A 26,634-nucleotide genomic window follows, 5' to 3' on the forward strand; every position below is an offset into this window, starting at 1 on the left:
TTGATTGCCACAGCACTGGTTGGAACTGTGGCCTTAAGTGACAGTTTCAGCGGGGTCCCAACCAGATGAAAGGGGGGATACTTGTAGACAATAGCTCTACAGGTTTTGCTCAGGCATAGTTCAGAGTTAGGAACATCACACACTGTTGTAACCTTCTGTTCCCTACAGAATTCCCTTCCCAGTGAGCCCCAGGAGACCCCATGAAGGCTTTCTATGCTGTACCTTGCACCGTGTACCCTGAAGCTGTTCCATCGTCTATGAAAACTCATACATAAATCAGATACATGATGGGGCATGCCTGAAGCCCAGTTTTGAGGGTGGAATTCCCCATTAATGTCACTGATGACCAAACTGCAGTGTCCTTTCTAGGGTGTGTGGAGCCGATGAGGACTTGTGGATTTAGATGTGAGCTGCTGCCTTTTGACATCATACCCAGGCATCATAGTGGGTTAAAGTTAGGGTTACTGAGTAACTCATCAATAAAACCAGACACTCCTGAAATGGAGTGCTTGAGATAATACCAGGTATTCAACCAGGACAGGTATCAACCAGGAACATAGGGGTCTCACAATCACGAAAGCAGTGAGGAAGCCCCAGAGCTACCTGCTTTGATGGGACATAACCCAAAGTCACTTCTAGTGGCTGAGTCTGGGGTAGGTCAGGCATGTCACAACAGAAGTCCAGAAGAGAGTCACTGAGGACTTTGCTACAGCCTCAGGGCCATTCCAGGCAGCTGAGGAGCCCCTGTAAATTAGGAAGCTTTCACTCAGAAGCCATCAGTGACTGAAGCAAAGTGAATTTCTTCCCATAAAATGAAGCTTCAAATCTTTCAAAATTCATACCTCTTCAGCAACCACCACCAGGAACCCACTAGTGGTGACCCTCAGGGACGGAACACAAATACAAATGGGCCTGACCCAGTCAACTCTCTTGACCTGTTACACAAGGAAGGGACAGAGATTTTGTAAATACACACACATGCTACACACCACATAGACACACAGATGCTACCACATACCATACACAGCACACAAACATACCACACACAACAAACACCACAGACACATCATCCAGCACAGATACATTTACCATATATATCACACATCATACAGAAACACCACAAATACCACATATTATACATCATGCACCACAAGACACATCATCCAGCACACAGATACATTTACCATATATATCACACATCATACAAAAAAAGCACCACAAATACCACATATTATACATCATGCACCACAGACACATCATCCAGATCATCAGAGACATTTCACACATCTCACAGATACATCATACAACACATAGACACAAACAGCATACATATCACATGACACACATCACATACAGCACTCCACAGACACATCATAGATATATCACACACCACATAGATGCATCACATACCACCTAGACATACACAGAACGTATATCGCACAGTAGACATCACTTATAAAACTCTAGACACACCACACAGACACATCACAGGCATCTCAAATATCAGACAGCTACACAGCTCTCCATATACTACACAGACACAGCAATATTATAGGTACCACACACCACATGTCACACAAAAAAAACACACCTACATGACACACTATACACCACATTATACACAACACTATATACCATATCACACACAACACAACACATGAACTTTTGCCATGTTTATTTTTACCAAGTCATATCTCAACATTTTATTGTGAAAATTTTCAAACAGCTAGAAAATTTGAAAGTGAAAATACATATGTACTTAACACCTAGATTCTATTATTGCTAATATTCTTCTATATAGATGATTCTTGAATGACAATGGGGTTTGCATTCTGAGGAACTCATCATCATAAATTGAAGATATCTTCAGTCCAAAATACACATAATACACATACTCTACTGAAGGTCACGGCTCAGCAGCATCATGTACCACAAAGCAGAGGTGTCTCCTTATGATCTTGGGCTGACGGCTTGGCACTGCCATCCTGAGAGAAGCTCATTCTTATCGCTAGCCCAGGAAAAGACCAAAATTCCAAATTAGAAGCATGGTTTTTAGTATTAATGTTATATATCAAAACCAAAATCTTCTAAATTGTGCCATTATTACCAGGGAACCCTACCGGCCCCTTAACCATCGTCACTTAACTGTAAATCATATTTTTTTTTGGTTTTTTGAGACAGGGTTTCTCTGTAGCTTTGGAACCTGTCCTGGAACTAGCTCTTGTAGACCAGGTTGTAAATCTCATTTCTAGGTGTATGTTACAACCATAGCCTTCAGTGTGCCTCACTAACGTGTACAATGCTGCTTCAGTTCCAGAAGTTTCATTTCTTTACTGCACTTTCTACCCTCACTTCCTCTTGTCCTCCAGACACCTATGGCTGAGAATTTCTGTCCCTCCGAGTACCATTCCACAACTGTAAAACAGTATCAGTCAAATGGGAGCTCAATGCATCGCTCTCCTCAGGTTGGGGAAACTGTGGACCTGCAGGTGACACAGGCCTGTGTCGTGAGGCCCAATCAGCACGCTATATTCACCTTTACTGTGGAGGAGTCTTTGGAGCTGGAGCTATGAAACCCATTTTTGACTTCGGTGGAAGAGTAGACAGCAGGAACTTCCGGGGCTCCATCCTGAAGAGGAAAGGCAGGCACATCAGCGTGAGGGAGACTCCATAATTGAGGCTGAAGAATCTCATACCAGTATTTTAGGGCCATGTGTACTACCCAATGGGAAACTGTAACTGGATTCTAGTGTGATGGACCCTCAGTTCGACACAGAAAGGTGCATCCTCATATGACTTGGGCCCTGGGTCAGACCTCTATTTTCGCAAGTAATCATCAGTCTTTGCAAATGGATAAAAGCTCACACCATGCACCCCCAGCATCTCCAACTCATGGAAGTTTCTTGTAGCAGATCCAGAAAGCTTAGTAAAAGGTGATCTGGAGTATCCAGGGAGCTCTGATTAATCACCTTAAAGCATAAGAAAGCAGAAGAACACAGAGACTCAACATAAGAGAAGGAAAGGGCTACCCATGCTACCAACAGTGTTGAGGGTGGAAGCATTCCAGAAGCTTCCTGAATGCTCTTGGCCAGACTCTTCCTCAACCCCTCTGGGTAGTGTTGACCAATAAGAGGCAATGCTGCCTGTGAGACACTGGAGAGCCCAGCTGTGTGTGGAGACAATGAGTTTGTGCTAATGTCTTCTGCAGCACAGGAAAACCAATTCAAACCACCTGGAAGGAGGCAGCTGACCGGAACTCCTTCAAAGTCAAACAAGAACATTCTTCCTATGTGAACTCTCAGTCTCTGTTTCTGATTACTTCCTAACTCTATTATTCCATCTATTTCATGGAATATTTCACAACAGATGCCAGAGGAAAGAGTCCCAGTAAATGAATGGTCTACCAACCATTAGGTAAAGTTCCATGTGAAATTGGGGCCAGAATACTCAAAGAACCAATAGCTATAATTGACACCTGTACCCCATGGGCACTTGTGCTTGTGATTGGTGCAGTGCCACACAGGGATAAGACAGTAGCCATGCTCTCTGGAACTTGGGCTGTGATGGGCGAAAGCATACAGCGTGCTTGTTATCGACATCCATGGCTAGGTTGTCATAGAAACAGTTCCTGTAACTGAAAGTATAGGAACTCGAGAAAGCCCTGACTGTATCAAGTCCTGGGTGAATGTGTGTGTTGACACAAGCCAACCATGTCAACTCCAGAGCCTCAGACCCATAGAGGAACAGCAAAGTCTTCTCCCTGGGGTGAGGTTCAGAGTCCAGGTGCAAATATGCCCACTATAACTTTCTCCCTCCTGGATGTTTATGGCCTGAAGACTGTCCCTTATAGAGACTGTGCCTACTGAAACCTGTCCTCTTGATCCAACTGTATATCATAAACTCTGTTCCTTTATTATCTGTATGTAATAACTATGTCTCCTTAACTAGTTGCATGCAATAACTCCACCTTTTTGTTCAGCTCTGTGTAATAAACACGCTGAGTTTCTGGGGTGCCGTGGTTTCTCCAGAAGAGAGCCCAGACCACCTAATGCCAGTTTTCTGTCTGGGCACCTGCCTGTGCTTGTCTTTTCCTTGTCTTTTCTTCATTACCTCACCACCCCAGTTAGGTGCAAGTCCCTGGAGCCATGCTGGATGTGGCACTAAAGGACAGGTAGTATTATACTGACCATTACGTTCTGAGAGTTGTGACTATGCCCTGTGTTCTGTCACATGCACATACACTGACCTTTCCAATACAAGGCTAATTCATCATCATGCTGGAAAAAAAAATACTATAAAGTAAAAATAGTATTTAAGATATGAGGCATGTATATATCCCAAAGATGAAGTTTTTGTATTCATAAAATCATGGCTGTTCTTTTAACAATGTTGAAAGTATGTGTGGACTTTAAAAAGTGGGCTCCAAGACTGAGATGTATGATTTCAGTCTAATTTAACAGAGGGTTGGCTATCATCTCCTACCTCTGCCCTGCCATCTCTTGGTACCTTTCATGGAGAGGTCATGGCTTTTTGCTCAGAAGAACAGCCTCCTGTGCTCATGACAGAGTCCCCTGAGTTTTGGGGCAGGGAAGCAGCTAAAGAAGTCACGATGCAGATCTAAGGCTGCCCTGTGAGGACCCGGAGTAGCTGCTTGTAGCCTGCTCAGTAGACATGGTAACCTGCAGTGTCCCGGCTGGGGGACCATGACTGAGGGCTGGATAGGGGTACGCATATGTGTGTCTATCTGAGGAGGCTTCAGTGAATGTCTAATTGTTTTTCCTTTAATTTGTACTAGTAGACCCTAGAAATGAGGTGACAGAAATGAGATAGTAAAAATGCACCATCCACAAAGCTGAAAAGGACTTTGTATGATAACTCCTCAAAGTACACATGCATTTGTGCTTGATAAGGAACGCACGACAGAAAACCGAGGTGGAACAGTCAGTTAGTGTGTGTTAACCATGCCTCTGTTACAGTTTTTCTTGGCTATACAAAAAAATTCATTGGGAACAGAGAACACTATGAAATGTGTGTCTACTCTCTGTGTCAGGGTCGACTTCTGCCTTGCAGTTCTGTGGCATGTGCCTTGCTTTCAGGCAGAACTGTCACTAGGGAGCATACTTACTCATAGATCCTTGACTCAAGATTGAATTGAATGACAAGCTCTGACTCTCAGGATCTTAAAATGTAAACCAAACACTGTTAGAGACTGATAGGTACACATCTGCCCACATGGCTATACATGGATGTAGAAAATAAACAAACAGAGCTGGGGAAACAGCACGGCGGGCAAAGCTATTGCCCTGCAAACAGGAGGGTATGAATTTCATTCCTAGCACCCATGTAAAAAGCTGGATGTGGCAACACATGACTGTCATCCAAGCACTGGGGGAGCAGAGGTGAAAGATTCCTGGAGTTCACCGGCCTGCCAATCTAGCTAAGTCAGAAAGCATCTGGAGGGGTGGGGCTGGGGGAAGTAGGGAGACAAAGATAGAAACAGAGACGCTGGGTCTCAAAAAATAAAACGGAAAGCAGCCAAGGAAGACGTCAACCTTTGGCCTCCACACACATGTGCACACACACACAAAGAAGAAGCAGCCTTATTTTATGCATTAGTACAACTGCTAAGGAGGTTTCTTAGTGTGTACAGCTACATAAACAGCTAGGAATGTCAGTAAGCTAAGGGGAACAACTGTACTTTATACTGTGCCATTCCATCGTTTCAAACATCACATCACAAATAAACTATTTCCTAAAGCCCTTTGAGCTAAGAGGTTATAGCCGTTTAACCGTAACGCAGAAGGGGAGGCGCTTGGTCCTGCCCCAACTTAATATGTCAGACTTTGTTGACTTCCCATGGGAGCCCTTACCCACTGGGAGGAGTGGATGGGGTTTGGGCTGGGGAGAAGGTGTGGGGAACAGGAGGAGGGGTGGGAGAACGGTGGATGTAACGTAAAATGAAATCAAAATAAATAATAATAATAATAAATAATGTACCACCACGAAGCTAACACTCACCTGGGTGAGCACTGAGACCAGTTCAAGTTGCTACTCTTTTCCTGCAGAGCACATGAAAATGTACAAGTGAGACCAGAAGCTACTTATGGTAGGCTTCCTGCCTGCAGCTCACAACTAGACTCTATCTTCAGTTTCGAGCGACAGCACCTGGGAAGGTCCCTTCCTTAGACAGCACTCGTCCTTAGAACTATTTTTATGTGCAGATGTTTTCTTTTCTCCATGGCTGGGTGGGAGAGGGCCTGACAGCTGGCCAGGTGGTAATATTTATGCAGTTTTCTGGGGACCGTTTACTGTTCTCACCACTGGTGAGTCTATATTCCCATTTCACCTTCTTTTCCATGGGAAGAGCTCTCTGGTCCCTCTGCCTCGTCTCTAACACTGGTACTGTCAGACATTTTGGTGGAGGTTAGCTGGTGGGTGTGTGGGTCTTTCATCATGGTCTTATCAAACGATGTCCACCATTTCCCACGGGGTTCCTTGTCATCTCTGTTCTCCTTGCAAGGGATTTGATCAGATTTAGGGCCATTTCATTAGAAAGCTTTTAGTACATTTGGTATGTGTGTTGTTTAGAAACACCTTGACAATGGCTTGCATTTCATCTTCTTAATGACAATTCTCAAAAAATAAAATTTTACATTTCATAAATTACCACTGTGTCATTTATCTAGACATTGATGCCAGTGCTGTATTGGCAGCAATTGCTGAGTTCAGGGTCACAAAGACTTTGCTTTCTTTAGAAATTTATAATTCGGTTCTAAAACTTAGACCTATAGTTGGCTTTGAATTTTCTGCAGAGATAAAGAAAAACTCATAAAGTCATAAAGCTTTTCAGTCTTCGGTATATTCAGCTCAGGGCCATCCAGGGAAGCCACACTTCTCCCGAGTTAACCTTGCTATCTTTGTTCAACACAAGCTGATCAGAAACGAAAGGTATAATTCTGGGCCTTTATTCCATTCATCAGTATAAGGCTGTTGAAAAGCTGTTAAGGTGCTAGTTTACACATTTTTAAGGATTATGTTGTCTATAAACAGTTTCCTGCTGGCCACTGTGTGCCTTAAGCCAACATTGCACTGATGTCCAAGGTGGTGAGAATGGACGTCCTTGTCTGTTCCCAGCTGGGGGAGGGGGAGGTCACTTTTTCACCATCAAAGTGACAGACTAACGAGCTCTTCATGGTTTTTATTTTATTCTCAGGCTGTGGGTATTATTTTAAAACCGGAAATAGGGTATTAACAGAGTCCATATGTATCTTCTGTATGGGCTGATATTATTAAAAAGTTCTTGACCCTTATTCTAATTGTATTTTATTACAATAATTGATTTACAGGTGTTAAACAAATGCATTCCTAGAATATGCATCACTTACTCTTAGTGTACAGCCAATCCTAAGTGTTCCTTTACCATATATTTTGGTCTGATAATGTTTTATGTGTTTTGCTTTTATTTACAGAATATCTTTGGCTCACTATAAACTTCTCTTGTGCTGACATTTTCTGGCTTTAATATCTAGTTAATCCTGGTGTCACCCAATAGATTACTCCCTCCTCTGTGAGCTGAGTTTATGCGCAACTACTTTCTTCTTCCTCCTCCTCTTCTTTTTTTATTGAGAATTTCATATAATATGTTTTGATCAAAATTTTCCTCATCCCCAGCTCCTCCCAGATTCCCCTCAACTTCATGTTCTTTCTCTCTCTTAAAAACTAAACAAAAACAAAATCAGAAGAAGACACACACACACAAATTAAGTATGATTTGTGTTGGGTAACTACTGCTGAGAATGAAGCCTGACCTGGAGCGTGACTGAGTCAGAGATACTGTACCACACACCACACAGACATACCACACAAACACACAATACACTTCACACAGTCACACCACACACCAGGCACTAGACACATCACACAAACATACCAACACCTCACACACTATACACCATATAGACACACCATACAAATTTACCAACACCTCACATACCATACACCCCACACATCACACAGACATACCACATACTATACACATCACATGTCACACAAACACAACTCATAAACACAGACATACCACATACCACACAGATGCATCACATACAACACATAGACATACCACATAATGTACTATATGCAACATAACACACTACACAAAAACATCACACACCATACACATATTACACACATAACATATACACATTATATACCATGCATAATCATAATTGACACAACCAAACTACACTTAGACCATGCACTACATACATTACATACCACATAGAGACAGATACCCTACACGAGCACACATGTACATATACATTATACACTAAACACCATATGTACACAGACACTCCACACACCACACACCTCCAGTGAGTCTTAGGACAGCATCAACAGTGAAACTCAGGACAAAGCTGGGATCCTTGTATAGGGTACACCCACACATTAGCCTCAGCCCTTCCATGAGCATGACACAGAAGAACAAGCATACCTGGGAAAGGTTCCCTTTTTTCCGTAGAGGTAGCTCTTTCTTTTCTGCTGAATGTGAATTCCTCTGGAATCGGGGCTGCATCATGTAGTCAAATGTGCTCAGGTTCTTGGCAACTGCAAAGGGAAGGGGCAGGAAAGGACAGGGTCATCCAGCAGCCATGCACAATGTCACACAATCAACCTTGCCAGGGAGTGACTGCCCTGCAGTGTGTGTCCCAAGACCAGGAGGAGGACCAGGTATGTCAGACCAGACAAGCTATGATCTGCACATTTAATGACTGGCAGGACCTGACTGTTTCCTGTTGCCCAAGGCAAACCCCTATTTAAGCCCACAGGTAGGGTGGCCCAGAGGAGCTGAGCTGTGGCACCTCTCATGGGTCCCCTGCTTTGCCTCATGATAGATGACTCCAGACCTTCCCGGAATGGCTTCCAGAGGCCAGGCTCAGGAAAGACTAGTCTGTCCAAGGGTCCTGGAAGCCCTTCATCTTCAGGGCGATTGAAGTCCTACTGGTAGGAATACTGGATCCCTGAGCTGACCTTGTCAGCTGCCTACCCACCCTATGCCTGCTCCCCCCACCCCGTGCCACCCTATGCCTGCTTCCCCCAACCCCATGCCACCCTATGCCTGCTTCCCCCCCACCCCGTGCCACCCTATGCCTGCTCCCCCCACCCCGTGCCACCCTATGCCTGCTTCCCCCCACCCCGTGCCACCCTTTGCCTGCTTCCCCCAGCCCGTGCCACCCTATGCCTGCTTCCCCCAGCCCGTGCCACCCTATGCCTGCTTCCCCCCACCCCGTGCCACCCTATGCCTGCTTCCCCCAGCCCGTGCCACCCTATGCCTGCTTCCCCCCACCCCGTGCCACCCTATGCCTGCTTCCCCCCACCCCGTGCCACCCTATGCCTGCTTCCCCCTACCCCGTGCCACCCTATGCCTGCTTCCCCCCACCCTGTGCCACCCTTTGCCTGCTCCCCCCACCCCGTGCCACCCTATGCCTGCTCCCCCCACCCCGTGCCACCCTTTGCCTGCTCCCCCCACCCCGTGCCACCCTATGCCTGTTTTCCCCCACCCCGTGCAGTCACCCCACTCTAGATGCTCTCCCTCAGAGAACACAGGGCTACCAACAAATCTGAGGCATGGCAAGCAACCCCAGCCCAGGCTGAGACTTTAACAACCATACCTAGCAGAAGCAATTTACTTCAAGACCAGATGTGTTTTTGAGAAAAGAGCTGTAAATGCCTATTCCAGGCCTATGCTTCTAGGGAGGGGTCTGAATTTTCAAAACCAACACACACGAGCAGATGGTTTACAAGCATTTCTGAGGAGCTACAGAGCCACCCGATGACCCTTTCTGTAGCTCAAGTAGCAGATGGGGTGGGCTGCCCCAACCCCAGAGGTCCTCCAGAACCTGACTTTGCGTTGAGTGATGAATCTCCCTAGGCCCAGCCAGTTGCGAGCCAGCTTCTAGCACATATGTCAGAGAAAGCCTCTGGGCCTGCACTTGCTACATCTAATTAAAACCGTCCTTCTTTCCAAGGGTTATGTAAATGCCACTCAGACCACCTGATGAGCACATCCTAAGCTGAGTGATGTCGCTGTAGATCCTTTAGGGTGACCAGGCACCGGCAGCTCACTCTGGCAGTGTATGCCCTTTCTCTACTGGGTTCAACACATTATCTCCCCTCCCGGCCCCGCATGACCACACACACCCTTATCCCTCCATTACAGGCACTTTAGCTTCCCACACTTGCTGGGTATTGGGCCCTTGAATCTCTTGCAAATCTCTTCAAAGTGGTGCCTGGTAGAGGGCAGTCCACATGGGGGCTCGTACCTTGAGATCCAGCCCTTGAGTGTAGGTTAGATCTATAGACTGAGCTCTCATGGCCTTGTGCATGGCCAGGGTCCTCTGCTGTCCTGCTCCTTGCATGAAGCCAGTCACTGTTGTGAAACAGTGCAGTCCTCCCAAGAAGAATCAGAGCAAGGTGGCAGGTCAGCGATTTAGAGGAGCTACATCCGCCAGTCCCTGCCTGAGCAGGGAGCTCAGAAGAAGAATCCTATGGTGGCACTGTGAATTTCCCGAACAGAGGACCCAGCCGAGCTGTGTTTGCCTTGGCCCTACAGTAATGAGTGAGTGCTACAGTTTGTGGCAGTCTTACTAACATATAACAATTGCCAACACGTCCTGGAAATATTTAATGTCTCAGTGTCCCCAGACTCAAAATGTTCAGCCTGACTCCAGTTCTTCCCTCTCAGAGGAACACTTTCCAGTCCCTTCATAGTGAACAGCCCTATCCTTAGAATAACTCCAGCTCCGGACACCACTGCTTTTACCTTGCCCTGCTTTCAGCCCTCTGAGCCCATCCTGGGTGTCATAAGTAACAGTGGTGGCAGCAGCTCGCAGTGGCTGGCTGCCCCTAACTTGCTCTCCAAGGTGTGGTACAACAGATGTTGTATCAAACACAGTACACTTGGACACTTTTGAAGTATGATTTAGGAACCAATTCTGTGTTTCTCAAAGGTTACAAAAGGAAGCATACCATTCTTCAGGAAGTACAGCACTGTGAACCTCTAGCCATCATATAAGAAACAGTGCAGGCATGCTGCAACTCACCGTGGGTTAAAAAAAAAAGTCAACCCTTATCATCAGCTACGAGAACAGAAGTCTAAATCTGTGGCCACACCTCACACATTTCCAGTCAATTCACAGGCCTTTGGCTTCAGAACAGCTGATAATGGGATTACCTTGGACATCACATACCTTGGTTATATTTCTAGAGAGGAGAGATGAACGCCAAGTCCTAGTCAGTGCTCTGGGAGAGAAAATCAGCTCACTGAGGGTCCTTGGGCATCACTTCTCAGCAAGAGGGCTGAGCAGTATTCTCTTGGTCCCTGCCACCTTCCCCTTACTGGTATACCAGCATAGCAACCTTTCCTGAGAAACCTGGTTGTGCCTGAGTTCTATGAATAAGCCATTTCCACCTGAAGCATCTTGGGGTCAAAAGCTAGAAGGTGGTCAGTCTCTTACACCTAGTTAGCTTTAAGCTTTAGAACTTAAAACCCGCACCAGTCTTACTCCTTCATCCAATACACTCGGGAAGCCAGACAATCTGGGTGCATTCCTTGTTGCTCATTTAGAACAGCCTAAGGACGTACCAAACCACATCCTGAGTCTTTTTTAAACTATTTTTTAATATTTATTTATTGTATATATAGTGTTCTGTCTGCATGTATGCCTACAGGCCAGAAGAGGGCATCAGACCTCATTACAGATGGTTGTCATCCACCATGTGGTTGCTGGGAATTGAACTCAGGACCTCTGGAAGAGCAGCCAGTGCTCTTAACCTCTGAGCCATCTCTCCAGCCCCCACATCCTGAGTCTTAATGAATCTCAAAGACTCGCCCAGAACTTTTGGGGGCCCTAGATATGGCATGCTTCGCTGGAGTCAGGAGTGGTATGTCCTTGGCATTCATAGAACCATAGAAGAGTCACATGCTTCCTAAGGAGTGCTGGTTCCAAGATTTAGCCAGGACTTTGGCCCCCAGCTCTCTCATCTTCTGCCTCTATTTCTTCCCTCTCAAATAAGCTTCATATAAAGACTGGTGTGGGTTTTAAGCTCTAAAGCTTTAGCTTTGATAACTTCATGTGTGGAATATACTGTGCAGTCCGAGAACCTAGTCTTAAAGAGTTTTTACAGAAGAGGAGAGGAGGGGGAGGCAGAAGGGAAGAGAGAAGGGGGAGGAGAGGAGGAGCTAAGTTTTAAGTAATCACAACGTTGAAGTCAGGAACATGTGCTAATAAACATACTCATAGGTTAAGAAGTGTGCTCTTTAGGTTCAGGGTGATGTTACTGGTAAGAACCTCTGGCCATATGTGGGGTCTTCCCCTAGGAGGAGGTCAGCACTCTGCTGGGCACAGGCAGGGTCTGCACCATCCTTGAGGTTTGGGTAAGTCAAGCTGCAGAAAGCCGGCCCTGCAGGAGTGGCCCTGCTGGCCTCCAACTGCTTCCCAAAACGTTGTCTACCTCAATACAAGGGAAATCTAGAGTGGGTACTTACTCAGGTAGAAATGGAAGATGAGCAGGTGCCCGAGCAGCACAAAGCTGGCAATGGCTAGCAGGAACACCACCACCATGATGGACAGGACCACAGGGGTCTTCACAGGCACAGGCCACAGTGGGAGGAACAGCAGCCATATGTTCTCAGCGCTGATCTCTACGAAGACAGAGAGACACCATCTCACACCTGCCCAAACTGCAGCACCTGTGGTCAGGTAAGCAGAGGGACAGAGAGCAAGTGAGGACAGCCAGCCAAGGGATGTGCTTTCGCCCTGTATATCCCCTGCTCTACTGCGGGTCCCAGGGTCCCACCCACTGTGGCTGGCTCTATGATCTCCACCTTATGAATTCAAGATGATGATTAGAGAGAAGCCCCTCAACACTGGAGGGTAGAGCCAGTTCCTCTTATTTCAGACAGTTGTGCCCTGGGCTTGTGCTTCTGGACCTATTTAATCACAGACTCTCTGAACTTCCCCTCAGAGTCTGTTGGTCAACATAATAGCCCCACTGTCTGCTGTTCTCTACAAGTAGTTGTGTCCTACAAGATAGGCTCCTGCCTTCTCCACCCAGCCCTGCTAAAGCATCCACTGTCTAGTGTCAAGACTGACTGAAGGGACAGAGGAGTCCAAGTATACCTTACTCTAATCTTTGGATGTTAGGTCTCAGAGGAGCTCAGGTCCACTGGAGAGTGAAGGAACGTGGAGGGTGAGGCTGGGAAGCCTAACACTTGGCACGTGGGAACCAGGTAGGAACAGTTCCCGAGTATCAGAAGGGTACCTTTATACAGAGGGTCTGTGCGAAGCTCGTCGGGGTTGACAAAGTACTGGATGAAGATGTACAGCAAGATAACCATCACGATGAGCACGCCAACTGCCGCTGAGGCCACAGAGCAGAAGAAGAACCTGCGTGAGAGGAGTGGGATCCTGCCCTGAGATGAACGAGTGGGAGGTCCGGACAGACTAACCCCTGTCAAGCACATGAGGTCAACACACAGGGTCTCATGCGGGTGACCTCGAGGAAACACAGAGCCCAAACTCTACTGGTGTCTTCTATATTTGTATGGTCCTTCTGCCACGTCTTTCACATACCCTAGGCAGATGCTCGCTTCTGACTGTATTGATTGTGTCTCATAATCAACTCCCTACAGCCTTCTGCCTGAGTCCTCGTGTCCTTCCTGTCCTTCCATCCTGCAATCTGGACAAGAATATCATTGCCGTATGATGGGAAAAGTTAATCCCTAAGATGGCAGACTATCACCTAGGCAGACAGAAACTCTTCCAGCAACCATGCTCTAATCATGGCCATTCATGAACCACAGCCTCTCTCCTCCTCCTCCTCCTCCTCTTCCTCCTCCTCCTCCTCCTCCTCCTCCTCCTCCTCCTCCCCTCCCCCTTTCTACTCCTCTTTCTTCACTGCCTTCCCACGCACTGGACTGACCTCCTCCAGCCTTTATTGCACCCCATTCTGAAAGACTGATTTGGTTTCCTGTTTATTAGGGCTGTGAGACATGAGACTTTCTTTCAGGGCTTCTGTTCAACTCTGGGGCCAAATTATAACAAAATGCTATTGCAGAGCTAGATATATGGTTCGGTCGTATCAGTTAGGAGTACTGACTGCTCCAGGACAGGCTCTAAAGCTACAGAGAAACCCTGCCTCGAAAAAAAACAAAAAAAAAGTACTGACTGCTCACCAGAGTTCAGTTCTTAGCACCTATATGGTTACTGTTTGTAACTCCAGTTCCAGGGGGATATGATGCCCTCTTTTGGCCTCTGAGGCCAAGAGGAGCCCAGACATAACATGCAGGCAAAACATCTGCATACATGGAATAAAAATAAAAAAAAAATAAATGTTATTTTAAATGTCATTGCGCCCCATGCTTTCTTAGGCCCTGGAGAATGAGAAGACACAAATGAAGATGTTAAGGATCAGGGGTACCTGGTGAGGATGAGTGGTACCCATCACCCTCTGCTCTTCCCCGACCCCAATTTCACCGCACAGAGGCTGTCTCTCAATGCCCAGTCACGTGTGCCTTCTTCCGTCCTCTCCCAACTCATGGCCAGGCCACACCCTTACCTGTTCCAATTTGTCTTCCCAGAAGTGCCTGGCTAGTTGAAGAACCTCATGATTCTCCATAAGTCAGTGTGAGTCATTCAAAGGGACTGTGGTCAAGGGTCTCCTGGCTTATCCAGTCACTGCCAGAACCATGGTAACACATCATCAACAGGACACACTGCAATGCCTAGTAACCGTGGCTGCATTTTTTTCAAGCTCAGCGCTCAATCAGGAAGGAGCAAAACTTACATCTGTGGCCCCAGGCACCTCCCTGGATGGATGGCAGAGCCCTCACAGCCCAACGTATTGTGAGAGCACAGGAAGGCATGGGGTTGGGGGTAAGGAGCTATTATATCCTGCTCATCTTCAGGACTCCAAATCTGATGGACTGTCTAGACCAGTGGTTCTCAACCTGTGGGTAGAGACCCCTTTGGCAAACCTCTCTCTCCAAAAATATTCACATTATGATTTATAACAGTAACAGAATCATAGTTATAAAGTAGCAACAAAAATAATTTTATGGTTGGGGCCACCACTACACGAGGAACTGTATTAAGGAATCACAGCATTAGGAGGTCTGACCAGTACTGTCCTGACCTGGTGCCCAACAGCTCTCTGGATTCTGTACTCATGACCAAGGCAATGCCTTAGGGTAGCCTAGATGCTCACTCTGTGCTCAAGAGACTAGCCATTGCTCTTGGGTTAGTGGCCATGGCATTGAGAAGGTAGATAGGCCTGAATTGGGAAGCTTAGAAGGCTCAGCCAGGTTGTGACTCACTGTTCATGGTGAGCTTTGTGAGTGTGATCTTGTTCCACATGTTCAGGAACAGCCCCACCAACACATATCAGAACCAGCAGCAAATGGGCACTAATTAACTTCTGCCATAGCTGGAAACAGAGACATGACCTAAAGGTCACCCGTTCCCCGTGCTGTTCCCGTCCCGATGGGCCCCTCCTCTTGGTCGCCTGCCACCAATTTCTATGAATCCCAGACTACAGATCCCTCCCCAGGTTGCATCTTTGACCCCGAGAGTGCCTCACCGGTAGTTTCTGCTGCCCACACAATTGTTCAGCCATTTGCAGTGGTGGTCAAAGCCAGAGACACATTTGTTGCAGGAACTGCAATGCTTGGCTTTCTTGCTCCTGGGAGAGAAATCGGGAGAAACAGCCTGCTGGTCCCAAAAGCACCACGGGAACTGAATGTCTACCATAAAATGGAGGGTGGGTCCTCTATCTGAAGGCAGAGGGGGTTGGAAGTCTGTAGGAAAGACAAGGTCATCTTGGGAGAGAGATGAGCCTGTGTCCATGGGCATTGTTCTTGGAAGGTGGACCCTGGACTTGCCTGTAAGTAGGCTTGTTTGCTAGATGGGAGCCTGAAAATCTAGCAGTTGAAAGCTGTTGGTACCTCGCCCAGTATCTGCAGTGCCTTCCTGCAGTCAGGTCAGTGTGTTGCCCTCCTCAGGTCCTGGAGACCTTGGACCCCACCAGGATCAGCCGAAACTGCCCTCCCTCCTTCCCAGTTGGGAATGTGAGGTTTATCAGAAAACCATAAGGAAGTGGCACATTTGCCCCTTAACCACCACCACCACTACCACCACAGAGAAGGGTCTCTGTGTACAAGAGAACCTGAGAAAAACATAGCTGGGCCTTAGATTGCAGCTCTTCATCCCATGGGAAAGAAGCACTGGGAACCGGAAGGCGGCACTCTCGGTCTACAGGGTAGGGCGATATACTGTGGCCTCCTGGGGTAGGGGGACTGTGAGGGCATGGCTGTGTCCGCCATGGGGTGCCACAAAGGGCCAGTGCCCAATAGCAGCAGGATCAGCTGGCCAACGATGGGGCCACGGGCAACAGTAACTCTCCACCCAGACTTCTAAAAGTGACCCCGCCCCACTGCTCAGCAGAGACTCCACTCACACAGTAACCTCGCACAGGTTGCAGTACTGGTTCTGGATCACGTGTGTGTGTTTGGACCGGTCGAAGGTCGGCACAGGCTCCGAGTAGTCCTTTTTGAGTCGGACATTGGTGTCAGCTGGATCAATGGTAGTTGCGACCAAGTGCACGATGAGGTGGAACAAGGACAACCCACCCATCAGCTGGGGCTGTCAAGGAACACACAGCCCTGGGCCTGGCTGACATGATGTAAGGTGTCTCCCAGGGACTAAGGAAAGGCCCTGGAACTCCTAGTCATTGCTATCTGCAGCACCCGAGAGCAGATCCTATAGAGACACTCACTTCAGAGACCCAGCCAAGCCAGTCAACTACTGGCCACAGTGTGCACAAGCCCTGAAATGCCTTATGTGACCAGGTACAAGGAAAAGCTTGGAATGATAGCTTCAGAGGCTCAAAGTGGTTCACCTGTTGGTGGGTATTTCATAGGTGGGAGAGGCCTAGGGTATAAATAGGACCAGGCCATACCAGCCCATGTAGGATATGTAGATCGCATTGGTAGTAGAGTTACTGTGAGCCACAACACAGGAGAAAGCTTTGTTAACCAGATACATGAAGGCTAGGCAGCAGTTGGAGGGTACTCCCCAACCTCAGCCTGAGTTAGAACTTTCTGGAACACCAGACTCTCAAGAACCTTTGGGCTTTGTCCATCTGAGCCCACGTGACCAGGAGGACAAGGTCTTTGTCTCCTCCATCCCTCCTCCTGTCCCTAGGATAATATACAAAAGGGCTCTGCTCTCTTGTTCTGCCTTCCTGGTGAGCCAGCGTTTATAGTATCTCCAGTGGAAGCCAACAGGGTTCCAAGTACCGCAGCCTAAGCTTGTGCCAGACATCAGGCTACCTTGTGTCCAGACAAGACAAAGGCCGTAAGCATAAACAACATAGACATAAAGCCATATACCTAAGAGAGCTCCAATGAAGGTTCCAAAAAAAAAAAAAATCAATGAGGTAAGATAGGCCTGTGAGAGGCCCAGAGAGTGACCCAAACCCTGGTGCAGTTTCTGTCTTGCTCATCCATCTTCCAGAATGAGCTGTCCAGTGCCCAGAGTTCTGGGTATGGGCACAGGACTGAAAAGCAGGTTCAGAGCACAGAGAAGTGACTGTGAGAAAGACAGAAAGCTATATTCCAGGAGGACAGGAGGACAGAGCAGAAGCTGGTGCAGGGCTGGGTGAGCGTGTGGCAAAGGTGGCTAGGCGGTACATGCGACAACAGAAAACGTCCATCTGAGCCCCAGTGAACTCACATATGGCCTGCCAGGGAGGCAAGACACATACCCGAAGCCCTTGCTATGGCCACCCTGCCCCCATAGTGTTGGGGCACTGGTGGTACCCCACCTGGTCTACTGTAGAACAGATTGTAACTATAGTATAGGACAGTGAGACTCGGCACAGGGTCACTCATAGCTGTTGATAACTACCATGATCAAGAGCACCCTTGGAAGCCGAGTTGAGGGCTGATGTGCTGCCCTCATGATGATGGGTAGTGGGGACGGTGATGGGTGAGGGCCAAGGACACAGGAAGTCTCACACTGCTTGGGTGTTGGCTCTTTCCCTGTAACACTAGAGTAGACCCATAACTAAAGGAAACCAGTGGGCAGGTAGGAAGCCCAAGAGGACTTTTGAAGAACAAATGAGAAGCCCTCCACGACTATGCCTTGTGATACCCTCACATAGTCTCTAAATCACCAGTATCCATACTCTGATCACACACGTAAGTCCCACTGGTGAAGGCTCCCGGGACACAGGCTGATCATAGGGACGCTATAGTTGCAAAGTAGTTCTCGGGGTACAGCTGGGTTCCCTTGAACCTGGACCTGCCACACAGTCAGTACCTGGCCTTCATGTGGAGTACCAGGAGGCCACCCTAAAAGCACCAGTATGGCATAAAAAGCCTCCGGTCCCATGGGAACTCGGATCTCAGACACAACCGTCCCCTGTCCCTCTAGGACATGGAAGAAGTTACAACGCATCTTTTTTTTATCACATTTTCCTCCACACAGCCTGGCCATTAACACTGTGCCAGCAAATTTTGTACCATTCAGGGATATTTCTGTCACCCACAAGAATCGTGCTGGTGACCTTACTATACTATATTTTGCTTCAAATGACCTGACTGGCCACTCCCTACCACACGCCAAAGTGACATTCCCAAGAGCGCCCAGAAGAAAAATCTTCAGGATCTGCCCCTGCTTTCACGTCAGCCTTGTCTCAGTGGATGGCCAAATGTGAAAGCAGCAGGGTGAGACGTACTCCATGGAGGCCTCCCTCCAACTCCCTCTGGAAGTTTCCATGTGGGAGCCTATGAGAACCACAGCTGGCTGGAACATTCCCTAGCAACAATCTGTGTTTAGTAAACAAACAAAGGAAGGGCGCCAGCTCAGGACACCACCCTCCTCAGTCTCCTCACACTAGTGACCTCTCCCTTGTCCTGTTTCCGCAGGAAGAGGGGAGGCCTAGGAGAAGCCAACATTCTGGTACTGTCTTGGCTCATGATTCCTCTAGGGCAAATTCTGTGGTTGAGCTACACAGCAGCCTAAGATACCCTGCTCGACGCCCCCACGCTTAGTGCACATTTGTAACCAACCTAGGACTCTGAAAGAGACATCTATGGTTAAATTTTGATGCTGCACAGTGAACCCTACTGTCTAAGCTGTTTATCTGTTCCCTTGTCAGCAAGGTGGGAGTCCCACTGGCGACAGGACCCCTCATGGGCCTCCAGAATGGCCGGCCCTGTCTCTTCTGCATCCCAAGAAGGATATTCAGGCTTTTTTTTCTGACTCTAGTTCCCTCAGGTTCCCTCCACAGAAAACCCTTGTTCTTCCCCTAACCCAGCCCCTCATTTCCCAGCCCCTCATGGTGCCTAGAAGGTGCCAAATGATGTTGGCGCCCTCTAGTGGCTTTAAACTAGCACTAAGTACTGTTGGTTTGAGAGTGACCCCAGTGTAGCCAGGCTGGGGACAGGTTACTAAAAGGGTTCCAACAATAATTGCCTGACCTAAAAATCAAGAAAGCTGCTGGGGTTGTAACTTCTCCGGACACTGGCTGGGGGCTGAGCTACTGAGTGGGTAGCTCAGGGAAGGAATGGAAGCCAAGCATTTGGGTATGCAGGAGGAATGAGGCACATAGCAAGAGCAGCTCAGGCCCACTGCAGTAAACACAGAATCACCTGACAAGATGCAGGACCAAACAGGGAAACAAATAAGAAGAAAGGCAGTGATTGAGGCAGAGCATACCTCCTAACATATCCACGTTCTGACACCAAAACTGGCCGGCCTCGCTTGCAAAATAGGCATCACCAATCCGTAAATGAGGGCGATGGGGACAATCTGATCCACTGTGACCTCAGACCTTATAAAAATGGGGACTGTAGGCTGGCACTGTGGCTCAGTAGCTGAAAGAGATTTCTGTGTGAGCCTGGATCCCGTGGTAGGAGGAGAGGACTGATTCCTGAAATTTGTCCTCTGAACTCCACACACATGCTATGGGGCAAGCATACCACACACACACACACACACACACACACACACACCATTTCATGGGAAACACAACGGACTGGATGGCCAGGTGACACCGTACTCTCCCGGTCTTTCAGGACACCACCACCCTGTGTTACTTTCATTTCAGACTGCTATCCCCAAAACTAAGAGGAAAACATCTCCTGCCTAAGACACCTTGAGGAGCTCTGTTAAGACAGTCATAGATCTCACACACATTATCCCACAGAACCGATGGATACAAGATACAAGACAGAGGAAGCAAGATAGAAGGTTAAGGTGGAGGGTAGGAAGGGAAACCCTCCTTTCTAGGGCATAGGCAGGCAAGTTCAGTGGCTGATCTGGAGATTCAGCACTGTCTGTTGCTGTGCCCCCACGGGTACTCCACCCTAATGACAGTGTGTTGTGCCAACACCTGTCAACCTGAGAAGCCACAGGTCACCTGATATCTCAGACATGCTGAGCCAAGTTCAGACCGGCAGCTGCCAAGCTCCACTAAAGAGACAAAGAGACTGCATCCTCATGTTTGAGACTCAGAGCTGTCTAGATTCTGGGTTTTAGACTCTCTTATAAAGAACATTTAGAAAATTAGAAATTGCTGAATTGTTGCCTGTTTTTCACGTATCGTAAGGATGCCCTGCCTGGTGCTGCATGGACAGAAGCAGGGGATTGAGTTATGGGTCTGATGACTTCAGTATCATCTCTTATCCCTCATACGGTCAGGGGCCCAGGAGGCTCACAGGCTACACTGAAGGGCAGGCACACAGGAACAACTGGCATTGCTTTTCAACTCTTCAGACCTGGGGCATTAGAGGGCTCTTGGTAAGAGGGGACTACCCAAGACAGATGCTACTGGAAGACAGAGGGTCTGGGTTTCAGGACAAAATGGAGGCTCAGCAGGCCAACAAAAGGTCTGGAGATTATGGAAGACCAAGGAAGGTAGAGCAGGGGATACATACTAGGTATAATGAGGTAGGTCATCACTGAGAGCTGGCACTTGTCACCCTGGTAAGAAGAAGGGGACATGGCTGGTGGAGTGCTATGTGTTTGAAGAGCATGACTCGGGCACCTGCCCCTTCCTGTCCCCTCCCTCAAAGGCACTTGAACTTCTGCATGATTTAGTCTTGCATGGCTCAAATGCCCATTCTATCCTGGTGCCCGGATAGAGCCTGGGCTTTAGCAGACAGGGATCGGAAGCTATTCACTCTACCATAGTTGATACCTACAGGCCATCCTCATCATATCTCCCCCAAGATGGACCGAGTAGGAATGTGTGCAGAATTCACAGTCTGGGGTGGATGTGCCTGGGATGTGTGCATATTCGGGGTGCATTGCTGGGGGTGGGGTTCTGCTGAGGATGCAAGTGTGTTCGGGATGTACATATGCCCAGGGTATGTGTATCTGGGATGTGCGTGTATGTGTCTGGCATATGTGTACAGAGTGGAGAGAGTCCCAGGAAGCATGTGTGCCTGAGATATATGTACGCAGGATGTTTACACCTGCGGTGTGTGTGTGTGTGTGTGTGTGTGTGTGTGTGTGTGTGTGTGTGTACGCATACATAAACACATGAGCCCAGGATGCACATATGCCTGTAATGTGTGTTCTGTAAGTATCCAAGTATGTATGCCCACAATGTGTGTTCCAGGATATGTGTTCCCAGGGGTGCAAGCTGCCAGGATGTGTGTATACTCACAGTGAACCTGCCAATATCATCTTTAGTTTCTCCCTAAAAATAAGTCTCCAAACACTAACAAGACTGCATGGTCAACTAACCTTGACCTGCTCCAGGAGAACAGGAAATGGGGCCTGTCTTAGTTATGATTTCTATTACTGTGATAAAAACATCATGACCAAAAGCAGCTTGGGGAAGAAATGGTTTATTTCATTGTACACTTCCAGGTAATAGTCCGTCACTGAAGGAAGTCAGGGCAGGAACTCGAGCAGGACAGAAACCTGGAAGAAGGAACTGAAGCAGAAACCGTGAAAGAATGCTGCTTACTGTCTTTCTACACCTTGCTCAGCTTGCTGTTTTAAACCATCCATGACCACCTGGTCCAGGGAAGACATTGCCCACAGTAAGCTGGGCTCTCCCACATCAATTGTCAATCAAGAAAATGACCCACAGGCCTACCTAGGGGCCAGTACTATAGAGGCATTCTCTCAATTAAGCTTCCCTCTCCCGAAATGACTGTGTCAAATTGACACAGGGTCCAACTTTTCAGGGAAAGCATAGTAGCATAAGGCATTTACATGACCCAGAGATTGAACTCAAAGACTTTGGTGAGGCAGCCAGTGACCTACATTTCCACTTAAAGATGATAGAAAAAGACTATCACAGTAATCTTGAAGTTAGTTGAAAGAAGGAATAATAAAAATAAAGCTAAAAAATTAAACAGAGAAAGAGGCCAAGAGTAGGGAAAAGTAATAAATTGTAAAGGTGATTCTCTATAAGAAAGTCAGGTAGTGGTGCACACCTGCAAGCCCAGCATTTGAGAGGCTGGGTCAGGGAGTGTGAGAGCACACAGTGAGCCTGCGCTGCACGAGAAACCAATTTCAGGTGAAAAAAAGAGTGGGAGGGTAAGAAATGAATGAAGAAAGAAGAAAGGGAGGGAGGGAGGGAAAAAGGAAGGAAGGATAGAAATGAAGGAAGGGGGTGGAGAGATGGCTCAGAGGTTAACAGCACTGACTGTTCCTCCAGAGGTTCTGAGTTAGATTCCCAACAACCACACGATGGCTCACAACCATCTGTAATAAGATCTGGTGCCCTCTTCTGGCCCGCAGGGACACATGCAAGCAGAATGCTGTATATATAATTAATAAATAAATCTTAAAAAAGAAATGAAGAACAGAAGAGAGGGAGAGAGGGAAGGAGGAAGGAAGGAAGGAAGGAAGGAAGGAAGGAAGGAAGGAAGGAAGGGAGAAAGGAAGGGAGGAAGGAAGGGAGAAAGGAAGGAAGGAAAGGAAAGGAAAGGAAAGGAAAGGAAAGGAAAGGAAAGGAAAGGAAAGGAAAGGAAAGGAAAGGAAAAGAAAGGAAAGGAAGTCAAAGAAGACATGCTACTATATGTCCTGAAGCCAGATGTAGTAGTGGGGTACACATCTAACTCTAACACTTGAGGGGCTGAGTCTGGAGGATCACAAGTTCATGGCCAGACTTGTCTACACAGAAAATCCTACCCAAAATAATTTGCATCCTTCAGAGATGAAATGAAAAACGTAGGAAATATTGTGAATAACTTTATTCAAGAAATTTGCCATTTTAGAAGGAATGCTCAAATTTCATGACTATAACTTACTAAAACGAACATGCAATGAAAGAAAAAACCTGAATAACTCTTTGCCAGTTACATCATTGAACTCATTATCAAGAGCCTTCCCACAAATACCCCTGAGAAGAAAAGAAGCAGCCACAGCTACACTGGGAGATATTCTGCCCCAGATTCTTCAACCAAAGGTCGAGAGGTGCCGTACTGTGGGAAGTTTCAGGGTGCTGCAACCACAAACTATGGTACAGTGAGTGTTTTGGGCTCAATCCCCAGCACTCACTAAAGTAATAAAGAAAATAGGGTGCTGGCCATAGGGAGATTAGGAAATGAGTGATCGAGTTTGCTGTGTGCTTTTCTAGGAAGGTGACGGCGCAGTGGTTATGAGCATAAAAACTAGGCTCTGATATAAACCACAGCACTTAAGGTGATAGTTTATTAAATCTGAGATTTTAAAAGATGATCTCTTGACCATGCATGTGGAAAATGGAAACCTGACCATCCCTGACTGCTGAAGTGGGTGACCGTAAGATACTACCGTGCCCAGTCTCAGTAAAGCAGCCCCCAAGAGGTCACAGCACCAGCCCTGGCCCTAGCAACCATCACTCAGTCTTGTGCACTGCACTGCCTCCTTCCTAACCACTACTCACATATGCCTGGTCCTCCCAACTCCAGCCAAAGCAATGTGCGCCATAGAACCCATAGCCAGATTATGTTCACACTAAGACTGTCATCCAGGGATCATCTATGGCTTGTGGATGTAATTTTCTGGGCACGGGTCCACTTTGCAGCGGCTTGGCACTGGCTCTAATGTGGACCCATGCCTCAGGACCTGATTTCTCTGATCAGAGGCTAAGTGTGATGCTAGCTTCCAGGTGCCCACCCTGATATACACCATATATTCTGATATACACTAAGAGTACATTGAGCCGGGTGGTGGTGGCGCACGCCTTTAATCCCAGCACTTGGGAGGCAGAGACAGGCGAATCTCTGAGTTCGAGGCCAGCCTGGTCTACAAGAGCTAGATCCAGGACAGACTCTAGAAACTACAGGGAAACCCTGTCTCGAAAAAACAAACAAACAAAAAAAAAAAGAGTACATTGACATAAGTTTCCCCACTGCCCCATGGAACCATCTCTAAAGGCCTTTCCATGCCTTAGGGCTAGTCTTTGTAGGGATATACAAGCACATTGGCAGGATGAGGGTTGGAGACAGTCAAGCATATGCTTCTGAAGTCTTTTATTACGGATCTAGCTACTCTGTGAGTCATCAGAGAGGGGCTTCTCTGTGCGCTGTAAGAAAGATAATATGACCCGAGTCACCACTGCCAGGACCTCCACTGCTACCTTGTACCTAGCATATTCTGCGTTCACAGTAACAAGAGCCCCTTCTAGTGGGCAACGTGGAGTCACAGGACTGACTTCAGAGCCATAGAAACAAGTGGTCTAGACAGAGACAGAGCCCATTACATAGGCATGATGGGGTTCAGGGCCAGTTCTCTTGAAGGCATTCAGAAGTCCCTCCACCTCCAAGAGATAGGCAGCCCAGTGCCCCGCCCCACTAGCACAAAGGATACAACATAGGCAGCATATTTCCAGCTCCTCGGCAGAAAGGGGATGAAGATCCCAAAGGCAGCAACGAACATGACCAGAGAGGTGGTCCAGGATATTGCCTGGAAGGAGTGGAGGGGCGGTGACCAGCCATTCACCCTGGATAAAGGGCGTGGTACGATCTTCTTCACATTGTTGGCCTGGGCTTCTGGGAGGACCCGGTTCCGGCTCACACCACAGATGTTTATCTGAGAGATAGAAAGGGCACAGAGCAGTCTGTCCCTGGGCATAGAATGAGTGGCCTGCAATACCACTTGTCACTGTCAGGGAGGTCACCAGGACCTGGGCCAAAGGCTGATATCTATATGGCAGGTTGGTATAGCTGACTAGGCTTGGCAGGAGATCCTTGTCCTGGCAGGTAGGTTTGTAGTCCCCAAAATAGTGGGCACACAAAATAGTGGGATAAGTCCATCCCACCTCTGTGGGAACAGCTGTCCATGAAGAGACCCCCTGGTTGGGCCAGACCTGATAGAGCATCACCTCTCTCCTTGACACAATTCTGTCCTGAATGTTCAAGTGACAAATACCAGAAAATACATAGAGAACAACACTGGGGCCATCCTATTGAAGAACCCAAGTCCATCCATTCCCCTAGAACCTTACCTCTCAGTGTGCTCCCTCCTAGAAGGGGCCTTCTATGAAGGACATCCCTAGGGAGGGGCCTGGGACAAGGGGGAAAGCACAATAGACTGATTTCACAGGAAAGGGCCCTGGTGGTGAGCCAGCAAGGTGAGGCCTCATCTTCCTAACAGCCCCAAAGTTCAACTTTATTGTTGCAGTGTGAGAACATTCTTGTACCATACGTACCACACAAAGCTACACACCACACGTAGAACATACAGGACACTACTCCCCACATCAAACATACGCATCACTCAGTTCTTAGGACCTCTGGACTCCTCTTTCTACCTGGCATGCCCATACTGTCTCCGCTGTGGGCATTGGTCCGTATTCTGCCTATGACACACACTTGCCAACACTCCCGCTTGCCTCCCTCAGAGCCACGCTCCACCCTCTCTCTGCGCTGGAGTCCCTTCATTCACTGCTTTCATAAGAGTGTAATTGATCCTCTCGAAATCTGAGGGATAAGGGTGTCTGCAGCCTTAGTGAGCTGTGAGCTGTAGGCACTGGTGAGCTGTGATTTCAGATCCAAGAATCGGAACTGGGAGTTTCTAGCATCTGTGACTATTTTGGCTCAGGTCTCTTGCTTCTATACAACCCACCTTCATTGTAGATTTCAGTGTGGACTCCGCCATAGTTACTGACACAGCTCTTGCCAACATTTCCAGAGCTTTCTGCATGAGTTACTCACAGCCATGAATTATCTCCTTATATTTTGCCTTAGGTTCCTTCCATATTTATCTTTGATCTGTCCAACACTGCTGTTATCCACCCATCCTGCTCATGATTTCCTATCAGTACCCTCATTTCTTGGGAGGAGCCTTCCCAGTCTGGGCTATCTCATTGTATGTCTCCATGGAGAGGTTCATCAGACAGAAACCCTACCAGCTCCAAGAAACCAAACAGGTCACATGATAGCTGGGGTCCCTGATGGCCTGAGTCCCCATCTGTTGAGGCCCTGGCCCGGGGAGTTGAGGTGAAACCCACTGCCCGTGGCCAATGTCTTACTCCGCCTCCTCACCTCTCTCATTGTCAGGTTAAGCAGCAAAGGTCAAACACTTATGCTCAGTGCTGAATTAAACAGCGGGAGGACCTTCCCATGTA

The 26,634-nt window shown here is 47.7% G+C and overlaps 1 protein-coding gene across 1 annotated transcript; it reads right to left on the reverse strand.

Annotated features, from left to right (window-relative positions):
* Nucleotides 1-1,888: 1,888 nt before the first annotated feature.
* Nucleotides 1,889-26,210, reverse strand: LOC119808848 (palmitoyltransferase ZDHHC11-like). Its single transcript, XM_038321324.2, has 10 exons — nucleotides 26,133-26,210; nucleotides 24,861-25,151; nucleotides 16,513-16,691; nucleotides 15,637-15,738; nucleotides 13,321-13,445; nucleotides 12,545-12,700; nucleotides 8,492-8,604; nucleotides 6,019-6,059; nucleotides 2,537-2,629; nucleotides 1,889-2,008 (listed from the first exon to the last, which is right to left on the reverse strand). Exons 1-9 carry the CDS (start codon nucleotides 26,208-26,210, stop codon nucleotides 2,539-2,541), a joined length of 1,176 nt encoding a protein of 391 aa, XP_038177252.2. The 3' UTR covers nucleotides 1,889-2,008; nucleotides 2,537-2,538.
* Between the last annotated feature and the right edge of the window lie 424 nt (nucleotides 26,211-26,634).

The sequence above is a fragment of the Arvicola amphibius genome, chromosome 3, assembly GCF_903992535.2.
Source record: "Arvicola amphibius chromosome 3, mArvAmp1.2, whole genome shotgun sequence".
NCBI lineage: Eukaryota > Metazoa > Chordata > Mammalia > Rodentia > Cricetidae > Arvicola > Arvicola amphibius.